Raw genomic sequence first — 14,719 nt, 5'->3', positions numbered from 1 at the left:
ACACACACCACACACACATTAAAAAGATCACAGTTATTTTACTGGTATCTATATCAGATCTTCCTTGTCAAAAAGAGTACACACGTGAGAACTAATGTACTAAAACCTGTCCGATACCCTCATTCTGAGCATCTCTGGCCAATGTATCATGTAGTTATAAGTTGGCAGTAATATCCTACATACCCTAGCAGGTGGGTGATGGTGTTCTAAGTGATGGAAATACACTGCATACTGGCTAAATTACTAGGTGATAGGCTCTAGTCCCACAATAAAGATATAATCTGTGCACAGATAGAGGACTCAACTTTGAACCCCTACCGATTCCTGAGATTAAGCAGCAGCAGTACATTAGTAAAGCCAGCAGCGCCTTCACATTATTTCATTACTTGAGTCAGGCTGTGTCACAATACCAGACCTGAGCTGTAACGTAAGAAACCCAAGAAGATCCTCTTGGATCCCTGATCAACAATGTGCCAGTAGCTGATCCCTACCGCCAGACAATAATGACTTATCTTAACAATATTCATTGAATGATCACTGTATCAAGAACAGCTAGCGTGTGACATCTTGTCAGATAATGCCATCATAATGCAATCCATGAGTGATGAACATTATAAGGACCTGTTAGCTGACTATCTGCACCTATTATCTTCAGGACGTCTTCCCCAACCACAGTGCCATCTTTTAACAGGACAATGCTCCATGTTATCGATCTTTGGATCACTAGGGAGTATTTGAAGGAACATGACAATGCATTCTGCACAATGCCTTGGCTCCCAAACACACTGGACTGTAACCTAATTGAAAGAGCCACAGTTGACCAACGAATTTTCACAATGATCATGCAATGTACCTTACATCAACTGGGGTTCAATAGCCGAAGACTAACAAAGGTGTCCCTGATGACCTTGCGTCATTGCCTCACATGGTTCCAAGAAACACGTTAATGGACCTTGGACACATTGTAGAAGGTCATCTAGAGTGACGAGTCCCGTTTCCTGCTAAACTATATAGATGGCCGGGTCTGAATCTGTCTTAATAAACAGCATGAAGCTGTATCCCATGGATGTACCATTGAGGTTCAACAGGCTGATGCTGGTGGGGACATGGTCTGGGGAGCATTTTCTTGGCATGGTCTAGTAGCGTTGGCCATCATACTACAATCCATGAAAGATGAACATTATAAGGACCTGTTAGCTGACTATCTGCTATCAGACAATAATGACTTATCTTAGTAATATTCATTGAATGATCACTGTATTAAGAACAGCTAGCATGTGACATCTTTTCAGATAATGCCATCATACTACAATCCATGAATGATGAACATTATAAGGATCTGTTAGCTGACTATCTGCACCCATATCTTCAGGACATCTTCCCCAACGACAGTACCACCTTTGAACAGAACAACGCTCTATGTTATCGAGCGTGGATACCTAGGGAGTATTTGAAGGAACAGGACAATGACTTCTACACATTGCCTTGGCTCCCAAACACACTGGACTGTAACCCCATTGAACATGTTTGTAATATGCTGGAAAGGCCTGTGAGATTGGCTCCCACTTGTCCGCAAACCATGTGCCAACTAACAGAGCTGCTGCAGCTGGCATAGGTTGAGTGAAGTACGGAGGATGTTCACCACCTTGCGGAATCTGTTCCCTGACATCTGAAAGCCATGATTGCAGTCCTGGGTATAAACAGATCATGAGAGAGATGCTTTTATTGTCTCCTCATGTATTTATACATAGTTATTTGATCGCCCCTTAGCTATCTTTTTTCCAGAGTAAATAATCCCAATTTTGATAGCCTCTCTGGGTATTCCAGTCCCTTCATTCCATGTATTAGTTTAGTTGCCCTTCTTTGAACCCCCTCCAGCACTGTAACATCTTTCCTGAGCACTGGTGTCCAGAATTGTACGCAGTATTCCATGTGAGGCCTGACAAGTGCCTTATAGCGGTAGAATAATGTTCTCATCCTTCGCCCCTATACCTCTTTTAATGCACCCCAAGACTTTATTAGCTTTGGAAGCAGCTGACTGGCATTGATTGCTCCAGTTAAATCTACAGATTTAGATGGAACGATTATCAATCAAAAAAAATTGTTAAAACGAGCCAAAGTGAAAACTAATTGTTCAGTCTAAACGTGAGTCAAGTGGTTTGCCTCTCGCTCGTCGTTCACTATATGCAGGAATAAAAATAATCATTGGCTCGTCTACTTATCATTTGCTTTAAACAGCAATCATTTGGTCATTGGCGTTATGGTAGTAAAACTTCACATCTAGAGATTGTGTAGTACCTTAAGCTAAAACAGTACTTTAAGAGACTATTCGAAAAGCATTGCAAGTAGCAGATCAAAAAGAAGCCCTGGCTAAAAGAGGTGGGATTAGAGGCTCCTTATGTCTTACTATGGCTTACATAGTAGAACAAGGACAATACTTCAGGCAACAAGGCATGAAGTATTAAACTATGGGTGCAAGCTGCCAATGCATAGACTTCTGCATTCAGACAACATATGCAGGGAATTCTGCTGGCAACGAGGAATACATGATTATTTGAACAGTGACATTTGCTCGAACCATGAACACCCTACATGGTTAATGCAGGCCCAGACGTGTAAAAGTGCACAGCCGTGGCTGCGAGCAAACACTCAAGAGGTTAATTCACAGCCCATTTGGGCATACAAAGTCCGATTTATTTTTAGACTGTTATTTATGGCACTATGAAAATACGCAACGCTGGCTTTTCCTGCATTAGGCTGATATGTAAGAAGCCGCTCCCCTGAACGCAGCTCGGAGCACAGTGCGGCTCTGTAGTGCTTACACACACAGCACTGACTACTGATGGCCCGGACGGCAGGATTAACAGGATTTCAATGTAGCACTTTATAGGTTCAAGGTTTAGCACCCTGAAATGACAAATTAATTCAAACTCAACCAGCTTAAGGCAGTATACCTGTGAATGCTTTCTATAGCACGTTATAATCCTACACAGCGCTAGTCTTTATACATAGAGGCACCGGAGGAGCACATGTGCCACCGGACTGGCAAGGCTGCCAATAAAGGCGACTACCCACTGCTGGTCCTGTAATACCTACATGTCCCCTCTATAACTCATAGAAAGTGACAACTCATTATAAGCCTCCCTCTGCCGCTATACCCACTACAGCTACGCCCAATGCGCCTGGATAAATAAAGCCTTAGGCTGGGTTCACACAGGGCGGATTTGCTGCGGTTTTGCAGCGGATTGCTGTTGCATGTTGCACTGCGGCAAAACCGCTGCATTTGCAGTGTAATGTAGCACAAATGAGTTTTGACAAAAAGCTGTTCTCACAGGGTGGATTTTTTACGCACAGCCGCAGTGCGGAAATGCAACTGCAGCGCGTTTTTCAAAGATGCAGCATGTCCATTCTACGGTCTTTTCTGCAGCGCTTTTTTGTCCATAGACCTCTATGGACGCAGCCAAAACCGCACCAAAATACGCGGCAAAAAGTTTAAAAAAATCTGCAAGCCAAAATTAACCTTTGAAGCGGTTTTGCCGCAGAAGCAGTTCTTCTGCGGCAAAACCGCAACGGAAAACCGCGGCAAATTCGCCCTGTGTGAACCCACCTTAGGCTGCAAACATGCAGATGGACTATAAAAGGGAAAATGCAAATTTATACAATTGCTTAAAGGGATTGTCTAGGGTTATAAAAATATGGCAGCTTTCTTCTAAACACAGTGCCACCCTTGTCCATAGGGTTGTGTGTGGTATTGCAGCTCAGCTCCATTGATGTGAATAGGAACTGAGCTGCAATATCAGATGCAATCAACAAATTAGAGTTTTGAAGAAAGCAGCCATGTTTTTCTAACCCTGGAAATCTCTTTAAAGGTGTTGTCCCACTTTAATTTTTTAAATAGCTGTCCGTGACCTAAAGTAAGAAGCAATACCCACCTCTCTTCGTCGCCCCGTAAGCAGCATAATGGCTCCCACAGATCTCCCGGACTGTGTTTACAGCAGAAGTCAGGTGGCTGCTGCAGCCAATCAGAGGCCGCAGCATCACTGCCTGTACTCTTGTGGCATCAGCGCTCACATCCTGGACAGCATGATTGCAGGAGATCAAGACTGATGCGGCAACCTCAGATTGGCTGTAGTGGTCACCTGACTTCACTGTCGATACAGACTGGGAGAGCCACGGGAGACGCTGCACTGCTTACCAGGGGATGAAGAGAGGCGAGTGTTTTAGGTCATGGCTAGTTGTTTAAATTTCCAGCAGCTCCGTCACGGTATACAACTCAAGTCCAGCGCAAGTGCTGTGGACTGAATCTACAGCTTTTCTGCACAGGAATAAACTTGCTACACAAAGTCCACAACATGCCCCAATTTTTGAGTGGATCATTTCCATTACACGAGAATGGGGTTCTAAAAAAGCATAACAATGCTGCCACATCTAGACCTACCCCTTAAAGGAGTTGTCCAGGTGTACACTATTGATGGTCTATCCTTGAGTAGTATATCAGCGGGTGTCTGCCATATTGATCAGCTGTTGTCAGGACGAATGTGATTGGTCACTAAGCTGATGTCTGCAGGAAGCAGACAGCTCCGTTCACACTGCAATGGCCAAGCTTGGTATCGCAGGCAGAGTTCCCATTCAATTCAATGCCTGCAATACCACGCTAATTGTAGGAACAGAGCTGTCTGCTTCCTATAGAAATCGGCCCATCAGCCCATCAGCCGAGGGAACAGGTTATTAGCGAGGGTCCTGTGCAGCAGACTCTTGCCAATTAACTATTGATGACCCATCCTGAGGATAGACCATCAATACTTTACAACCTGACAACCCCTTTACGGAATTTTGAGGAAATAGAGAGGAGTCCACTTTCTGGACCTTCATCTATTAGTCAGACCAGAGAGCACCTAAAAAGAGCTTCCACTCTGGAGAACCTGATATGTCTGGCAGTACACAGGCGATCCATTGATTTTAATTGGAACTGTGTAACGTCTTATTTCTCCTGTGGTGGCGCTGCAGTGAAATTGAACCCTTGCTGTGTGATCTTGGTGATCCTCTGATGGGCCTGATCGTTCAGCTTATCCCTTCTAACAAAACGGGGTTACACAAAGAGGACAATCCCTTTAAGCAACTTCCTGATATATTCTTTAAGGACGTTTTCCTTTACTTTCTATAACATGAACTTGAAATATATAGAGATGAAGACGGCGGGAGGATATTAATGTCGCGGTAGGGAATCAAGGTTTTAGCGCTTTACCTGTGACTACAGGTCGCGTTTCTTGACAGATCTGATAAGTGATTTGTTCTGATACTCAAAGTCGAGAGCGAAATAAAAACTGACACCGAGGTAGAAGTGCAGTTTATTTCAAAGCAGTGAAATGTGTCTCATTGGCGTGGTGGATTTATTTAGGGAAGCCAATTAGATTATTTACAGAAGCTTATTTTCTGCTCTGCTGGGTGGAATTGCTCCTTTAACGACTTGCTACAGACTGATTCAGTAATTCTGCCTCCTTTTGACGACATTCGGCCTCATTTAAGCTGCCTTGCTACTGGAATTATGGAATTTGGCAGGGCCTACAGGAAGACAAGTGAATGTTTATATTGCCTTAGAAAGGGAAATCAGTTAGCTGCTAGCTGGCAACCTTTGACTACAAATTCTAAGGTTGCTTTGTACCTGCAAGAGCATCTGTGACCCTATTTTGCAGCTTGGGAGAGTAACAGGGCCCTGTGAGCAGTGGAATAGGGATGTCAATCTGGATGCGGGAATCTGAGACATTTCTGGATTAGTACAGGGAGGGATGAGGTTTTAACCCTCTAACTGACAAACAGGTTGTAAAGAAAAAAAAAACTAAAACTAAAAAGCGGAACAAATGTTTGTTTTCTTTAACTTTCTATAAGTACAACTAACTTATAACCATGTAAAGGAAAATTTAAAGTGACAACAGCTACCACCAATAGAACAAGTCGGATATGGTTTGATCATTTCTAATATTTTGGACAACACCAGGAAAAACTTAAAGGCAATCTGTCAGCTCCTGCGAGCCCCATAAATTAAACTTATAGGATCATAGGAGCTGACACGCTGAGTCCAGGGAGGGGAGTATTATATTTACCTTTCCCGTTTCCTCGCTGTTAGCTGCCAAAGCTGCCGCTGAATGCGTCTGGCGGATTACTTGTATGTGCATATAGAATGAGAGGTCTAGTTTTCTCATTCTATGCATGCGCAAAAGTAGTCTGCTGGCTGCATTTAATGGCTACTTTGACAGCACAGAGCGAGAGGGGGTAAATATAATACTTACCTCCCCAGAGTCAGTGTGTCAGCTCCTATGAGTCCATAAGTTTAGCTGCAAGGAGATGATTACAGATGATTAAAGTAAAATTCCACTTTTACATAGTATGTAGAATTGCTAAATAGGCAGCAAAATGGGTGGGGATTATTCAAAAAAGGGAATTTGCGGGATACTGTTGAAGTTCCTGGGTGGAACACAATGGCTTAAAATGTCCCTCCACCACATATACCGCTACCATATGTAAGTGCTGATGCCAGGGGTTCAGAAAAATGATGCAGCAGTCAGGTGACGGTGGGTGACACTATCTCCACAACAAACGTCAGAAGATAGGTAGGACTGTAGCGCTGGATTATAGGGGCTAAGGACAGGTAAGTACAGCAACTTTTGTTAATTTAGTACTGTTTGACCTGTACAGGGAATGTTGTCTGATAACCAGACAACCCCTTTAGCACCTTTGAGACTACTAAACCACCAGCATGGTGTTATGTAGCTGGAGCTTAACTTTCTTAGGACACCCCTGTGACAACTGATCATTTCTGCATTGTCTAGAAAACAAAGTTCGAAGCTACCGGAGATTAGTTTAGGCCTCATTCGGCTTACGGTGCATGTGAATTTTGCATAATGAAGAAGAGGATACTATATCTCACATATGCGGTGAAGTGAGATGTATTTACTTAGCTTTATATAGACAATGCCCCTGCGCCAAATGCCACTGGAGGGAAGTCCTGAGATGACTACTGTTTGTGAGGTGTATTGTTCTAGGCTTTATATAGGCAATGCCCCCATGCCAAATGTCACCAGAGAGGAGTCCTGAGATAAGTACTATTTTGATTACATGTGCAGTGAATGGAAGTATACGGTCCTCGACTCCATATCTGCATGCGTTTGATGCTGCTGTAGATGACTACTAGATGGATTCATTTCAGGTCAGATAAAATGTAGTTTTCTAGATAATGCAGAAATGGCCAATTATCAGAGGGGCGTTATTTTTAGAATGCTAAACGCCAATTACATAATTTCATTTTGGTGGTTTAGTGACCCCCAAAGGTGCTGCCACCTGTAGGTCAGGGTAGACTATGGATATTCTTAGGTACATCAATTCAGCAGCCATAACAATATTCAGTACCATAAAAAAGTGCTGCAATCCTGACATTGGTACACATTACTTGTGCATCAGGAATCTCTAGTAATGCCGCGCGGTACATTTTTCTTTCTACAAGATTCCTAATTTAATAAATTTCAAGGAATAAAGCTTTCCATTTTGGATGATATTCCAGGCAGACTATACAGAGTGTGCTGTTCTGCGGACACTGTATAAAAAAGTTATACACGGTTATAATATATTTTCTGTTTCCATACCTCATTATATTAAACATCTCTGCTTACATCAGTGAATGGAAACATTCTTATTTACATCCAGAGGCTGAAAACCTCTTGCATGTGTGAACTATTTGTATATGTATCCGTTGGATTTCAGCTTCTGAATATTTCCATTCTTTGAAAAGGTCTTGAAATGTCAAGTAATTAAGTTTATTAAAAAGTTTCATAACTTTATTATACAATGAATAAACTTTTATTTACACAAAACCCCTTAAAAAAGGGCAAGAAAAGCCACCTGCAAATGTAAGCCCTGGTTGTCTCCCAGAATCCTGAATGACCAGTATGAATTCTCTTCTACATAATCATATACACCAAATAATAGGCAAGTCATAGATGAAGACCTCTTACCTGAGCCCGTGCGGTGTCCCGCTCTATTATGACTGCACCCATCTCTTCAGCAGTGATTTGCTCTCTTCTGTCCTGGCTCCTCTTAATATGCTCTAAAATAAGATCCCCGTTCTGCATAATGTCTGCACCATCTTCTGCTTCATCCAGTTTATCGATTAATTCTTGTAGAGTCTGCAGAAAATATAATTAGTAAATATATAGGTCTCATGTGTAATAAGCATATAGATATATCCTTCCATACCCTTTCTTCTGGCTCAACTAATTCTAAGATATGCAGCTTTAAAGTAAAACAAGATTTTCTGATACTCTATCATGAGATGTCTACGCTATAAGTGTCTGTGTGTGGCCACCCAATGGTTGTAAGGTGAACTGCAGACTGTCAAGGGTTTTGCTAGCATGTTTTAATATTGTGTTTACTTGGCTTAATGAGAAACTGAAGTCCTTAAAGTCACCCATTTGGTCTCAGGAACAAAATCTGTCCAGCAACCGATGTGTATGGCTTATATTACTTGTTGCCGTACTTTCTCCCAGTTGGGCTGGCAATCCGCCTGTTCCTAAGGCCCCTCTTCATACTTCTATGATGGTCACAGCGATTCTTAAAGTACTAGATTCACACTAAGCACTGGTAGTGCATTAGTAGTCCAAGACATTACACACTACACCGATTGGCCAAAGATGATCCTGTGAACAGCACTGCCCAATCAGAGCAACATGAGACTACTGATGCACAGTGTAGTGATCGAAGAACTGCAACCATGTTGGAAGAATGAAGACAGGCCCCAAGAACAGGCAGATCGGCTGCCGAAGTGTAAGAAAGCACAGCAACAGGTAATGAAACTGCCACCTCTGGTCCCTGGATAAAATTTGTCTCCGGGACCGGAGGGTGGTTTTAACCAAATTAGAGCTACAGTAAGGATGGACACATCTGTACATGATAACCAAAGAAAAAGACCATTTTTCATCTACAGGACATTATTGCTGTAATAAATAGCATTAATGACTCATTGTCATATGTTAATAATGCGGGCTTTAAATACTTCTAGGGACGTGCTTTCAAGTATGGCTGTACTGAGCTCTGGCAGAAGAATAAAAGGAGTGGTCCCATCTTCTGTAAATACATTGAAAGGTTCTACACCTTTTTAATATACTTTGTGTTTCAGTTCTTCTCCATTTTCTAGATCTCTGCTTGTGATCAGGGAATGGAAATATTCTTTTGCTTGTATCTAGAGGCAGACAACCCACTGTGACTTTCCATTTCCTAAAGTTAAGTACTTGCTACAGTTGTACCCTGTCTAAGCAATCCACTGTGAGCAATACATCCTGTGCACCAGGCCGCACTGCACTAGATTAGGGCTGTGTTCTCTTACGGCGGAATCCCACCGGAAATTTCGTGGTTTGGCCGCAGCGAAAAACCGCAAGATTTCCGCCAGGAAAGCGTTGCTTCAAAACCCGGGGCATTTAGCCGCAGGTTTTGGAGTGGAATGGCCACACGCTTTTCCGTTGCGGCCGGCACTCCCATAGAAGAGAGCGCGCCTGCAACAGTAAAAAAAAAAATTGCCATGCTGCGTCCGGGAAATCCGCACTGCAGCGCCGGCTTTGCCGCGACTGATTGGCCGTCCTGTGTGGACGAGATTTTTTACAAGTCTCGTCCACATGGCTGGCAAATTCCAGGATTAGCGACCGCAGGCTGATTTGCCGCAGTGAAATTTCAGACTTAATTTCCGCGGCAAATCTGCCCTGTGTGAATCTAGCGTTCAGAGTTCAGATTACACCTTCAATACCTGACCTCCCATGGTTCTACTCCAGGCAGCTACATAGGGCTCTATGGTAATCCAGAAGATCCAAGTTTCATGGTCACATTCCAGCCCTTTGAAACTGACCTACTACTTATTGCTTTTAGCTTCTAGACATAGGCCGCCTGCACACGAGCGGAAATCCCGCCGCGGGATTTCCGCCGCTGAAAGTTTGCATAGGAGTGCATTAAAATACGCACTCCTATGCAGACGGCCGCTGTTTGGCCGCGCGAAATCTCGCGCGGCAAACAAACCGCGGCATGTCCTAATTTTCTGCGGGGCACGCACTCACCCGGCCGCCGGCTCCGGTCTGCGCATGCGCCGGCTGCACGGCAGCCGGCACATGAAAGAGCCGTGGCCGCCAGGCGCGGGAGAGTACGCGCTTGTCACTGCAGGCTCTCGGGTCGGATCGCGCGGCGAGAATTCTCGCTGCCGGATCAGACCCGCTCGTCTGCAGGCGGCCATAAACATGAATATTCTCCTTTAGTGACAGCAAGTAGAGATCTTGAAATGAAGGGAAGAGTATATTAGAAAGTTCTAAACTCTAGAAGTTGATTATTAAAGGGAGTTTTCCTTGACTTTAATATTGACAGCATATCTTTACAAGTGGTCATCAACATCAGTTTGCTGGGGTCCGTTTTACCAGTAACCCCATCAATCAGCTGATTAAAGGGACTGCAGCACTCGGGCGAACACCCTGGCCTCTTCATTATTTACCAAACTCAGCACAGTATATTTTCTAGTGCCTTTGTTTGTGACTATCTTATTGCAGCTTAGTCCCATTCAAGTGAATGGGACTAGGCTGCAATACCAGGTACAGCCACCATAAAGTGTAGTGGAGCTTTCCAGCAGCTGATCGGTGCAGGTCTGAGAGTGAAACCACCACAAAGCTGATGTTGATGGCCTATGCTTTTAATCTTTACTTCCATTTATAGTAGATTATGAGACTATTGCAAATTCTATTTACCATTGGTGGGCATTGTGCCACTAGGTGGATTCCCTGGCGATGGCAGTGTATTCACATACCAGATTAGAATGCCCATTTTGAGCAGTCACAGTACCATTGCCTATTTTCTATAGCATGCACTTGAGTCTTGCTTTACAATGCATGTGCATACCGTAGTTAAATACGTGTAAAGCTAATTGCATGCTTGGAACTGTAATTTAAAGGAAGTCTGTAATCTAAGTTTTGCAATGTTAATTCAATATGCTTTCAAATGTGCAACATTATAAAGAAAGGCAGTATTACCTTTATCTTTTTAGATTTGGCTCCCATGCCAAGATATTGCCCCAAAACCTTCTGGCGAGACATAAGCTAATTAGCCAAAGAACATCTGATTGGCAGTCCACCTCGGGCAGCGGTCTGGTCCCTGTCCCTGGCTACTAAACTAAAACCTGCCTCTCTTTATTTCTAGTAATGCCCCCAACCCTTCCTTTTGGAGGTGCTAGACTCCAGCTATAATGCGCTTGCATCACACTGAGCGCTCGGGCGCATGCACAGTGATTCGTTCTCCGGCTGGATTGACGAGGGTGCATGCATGTGATGTCAATCCAGCCTGAGAATGATGTCTCCAGTTGAGAGGTCTGGGGATTTCGCTAGGAGAAAAAAGGCGGCGCTCTTCAGTACAGTAGGCAGTGAGAGAGCCTAAATCGCTGGCCAAGGCGGATCGCTCCCACACGATGGTCCTTCGATTTTTGGGCAATATCTTGGCATGGGAGCCACATATGAAAAAGATAAAGACTGCATTCTTTATGCTGTCTCACATTTGATAATATATTGGGTTAACTTTGCAAAATGTAGGTGACAGACATCCTTTAAATAACTAGAGCTGCAACTACAGCCGAGCCCTAACTCCAGCATGAACAGGGTTAGGCTGGGTTCCTATATATCTGGCTTTTATCTCTCCAGGATTACAGTCAAATACCAGACGGAAATGTGCTAGAACTGATCCCATAGTTTCTATGAGACAAAGCTACTCATGTGATCAGTACTGGCCAATCAGTAGTGTATAGTGTCCATTAGTTAAAAAATTGCTTCAGCCATAGCGAACAGCTAAAAACAGGGGCCAAAACCAGAGCATTAGAGGGGCAGCAAAGAAGAACAGCAGGTTATATACCCCTGGCCCAGATCAGAACTTAGTCTCAAAATCAGAGGGTCACTTTTAAATTGTAGCCAAAATTGCAGATTTTTTTTCTTTTGGGCACCCAGAAACCTCAAAAATTAACACAACGCACAACTATGTAAAGCTTTTTAGGGTTGTAAACTTGGATTTGCTACATGTATATCGCGTTTCAGGAACATAACTATAGGGGATGCAGTTGCACTCTGGTCCAGGAGCATTAGAGGGCCCATAAGACCTATCTTCTCCATATAGGGAGCCCAGAACTATGAATAAAGCATTATAGTTGGGGGGCCCTGTTACAGATTTTGCATTGGGGCCCCAAATCTTCAAGTTACGCCTCTGACTTGAGTATATATTATATGGCAAAGTATATTTTACCAGTAATACTTCTGATGAAGAGTGAGTAGACTGGAGGCTCCTGGGCTGCACATATCTATGTGAAACTCATGTGGGTAAGGGCCTAATCCAGGAACAGAAAACAAAAAGTAGTGGGAAGTCTCTCCGGGAGAGTGCTTACCATGTCACTTTCTTTAGGGTTAATATCTTCCATCCTAGACAAGAGAGAAACAGACAATGAAACGTCGAGAAGGGAAAAACACAAGAGAAGAGCAAGAAGCGCTAAGTGGCCAAAGACTTGCTCCTCCATTCAGAAGCAAAATGAATTCTCTTTCCAAATCTTTGGGAGTTGAAGTAATTTCGCTGCGAGTGTCTTCAGGGGACGCCCTGCACTCCCGACGCATTACGGCGCCAGCTGTTCTGCTGTATCTTTCAATAATGCCGAGCTCATCTCTTCTCGGCTGCAGCCTGTTAACTTATTAATGTTTACCGCAATATATGGCTACAGGGATCAGTTCTTCATATGTGCTGAGGCGGTTTAGTAAAGCAGGCTCTTCACATGTTTTTATTGATCGTTTCTCTTTTAATTAGTGTTTTCGCTTCCTTACTTTTTTTTTATATTTCTATCCTACAGAAGAATAGGGGAATGATCTATATAAAGTGCTGCTCTGATCCCCAGAAATATTACGCACTTCATTTTGTCTGGAATCACATGACTTATGAAACTTCCATGATTTACCCGGGGCTAAAATGACAATAAAGTTTGTAAATTTTAGTGCTGCAAAGATAAAATGCGTGCCTCATGAATGAGCCAAATGCACTTCATCAGTTGAAGGGATTTTAACTGAAGCAGTTTTTGAACATAACGTAACAACTAGGAGGCACTATTGTTAAATTTAAATGTTTTTTTTTTATTTATAGCTTAAAACTTTAATTTTTCTTTTATCCAGGCTATAAAAGTCATATAGGCTCCTGATCCATCTAGTAAAATACTACAAATGTATAAATTGTGAATTCTAACACGTATTATAAATCTTAACCAAGACAGGGATGGCCTTAGCGGTATGCACAGTTTTCATATTGTACACCATAAAGGAGCATCAACGGTCATGTTTGTCAATATTGTTTAGTTTCCTGATAAAATCATCAATGCCGCTTTAGTCCAATTATCTCTCTTTCACTAGCAAGGATGGTCTCTTAGCTTGTGTATATTTCTCCTGTTTCTAGAAGCTAAGCAGTCAGTGGCCACAGGAAATTCTATTACATGGAGCTTCGATACTGTCCTAGCCATTCAGGTAAGCACACAATTGCTCAGATGCCACATCTCCGAATTATCCCAGAAGATGAGAAAAGTCTTAAAACAATAGGGAAATTAATAGCTGAAGATTCTGGGTTATCCTTGAGTTGTAGACTGAGAATAATCTTATCTCCAGAATCAGGAGATGATGCTGAGTCAAACACATCTGCTTCCATCTTTGTGCTGTTAGGGCTGGCCAAGGCAGATGGATAGGGATTCCCTAAGCCAACCCTCTCCCTCTGGGCTAAATCCCAGGGCAACAACTGGGTGACGGTCCATGCGCTGCACTAGTGTCAGGGTTCCAAAGACGAAGGGACAGGGAACCAAACAGGTGGGAACCGTGTGACGATGAGGACAGGGAGACGCAAAACAAAGAATTGTCAGGAAGCTAGCCGGGTCAAAACCAAAAAGGTCATGAGCGAGGAACAGGACGCAAACCAGAGAATAGTCAGGAAGGTAGCCGGGTCAAAACCAAAAGGTCATGAGCTAGGTACAGGAGGGTAAGGCAAAAGTAAGGTCCAAAAAAACAAGCTGAGGTCTAAGAATAAAAGTCAGGTCACAGAATGCGGGTGTAGTCAGGACTGAGTCAAAACAAGCACTGACCCAGAAGTCTGGGCCAGAAGGGTTCAAATGCAGACCCACCCCACCCAGAGGGGCAGGAATAAGTCACCTGATGCCTAGAGGAAGTCATAAAAGCACTTCCCCTCCAATGGCGCGCACTCGCCCGAGCACCGCACAGCCAACCAGCATGCCTGCGCAAGACGCGAGACAGGACGCCGGCTGCCGCCGCAACCAACCGCGGGAGCTGGTGAACCCTGGACAGAGCCACCAGCCCGGGTCCCAGCCACACCAGGAGGAGCAGCCGCACAGACCAGACATGTGCTGCTTTTCGGTCAGGCTGAAACTGATATCAATTGAATTAATAATTTCTCCAATGTCATGTTTGGAGTCTATAGATAGACAGAATGATGGTATGAAATAAGGCAGTCCCCTATGGGTAGATATAGCCAAAATATTGAATTGTATGTTCATCTTGAAGTTTCAATCGAAATACCACCCTCTGATGTCACAAGGTGTGGCTGGGTGAGCCCTTAAGACCCCAGGGATGCAAAACCCCCTTGATCAGGACTCCAGGAGAATGTACCAACTACACGAACTGCCCAC

The 14,719-nt window shown here is 43.6% G+C and overlaps 1 protein-coding gene across 2 annotated transcripts in view; it reads right to left on the bottom strand.

Annotated features, from left to right (window-relative positions):
- MIPOL1 (mirror-image polydactyly 1) overlaps nucleotides 1-14,719 on the bottom strand; it is a 314,859-nt gene that overhangs the window by 171,211 nt on the left and 128,929 nt on the right. For both annotated transcript variants that reach the window (XM_066608446.1, XM_066608447.1), the window contains 2 exons: nucleotides 12,440-12,473; nucleotides 8,007-8,177 (listed from right to left, as the gene is read on the bottom strand). In XM_066608446.1, coding sequence (XP_066464543.1) covers nucleotides 8,007-8,177; nucleotides 12,440-12,473 — 205 coding nt within the window. The remainder of the gene's footprint in view (nucleotides 1-8,006; nucleotides 8,178-12,439; nucleotides 12,474-14,719) is intronic.

The sequence above is a fragment of the Eleutherodactylus coqui genome, chromosome 6 (assembly GCF_035609145.1).
Source record: "Eleutherodactylus coqui strain aEleCoq1 chromosome 6, aEleCoq1.hap1, whole genome shotgun sequence".
NCBI classification, from domain to species: Eukaryota; Metazoa; Chordata; class Amphibia; order Anura; family Eleutherodactylidae; genus Eleutherodactylus; species Eleutherodactylus coqui.
Note: the sequence above shows the minus strand (reverse complement) of the source record. Positions and strands in the feature narration are given on the sequence as shown.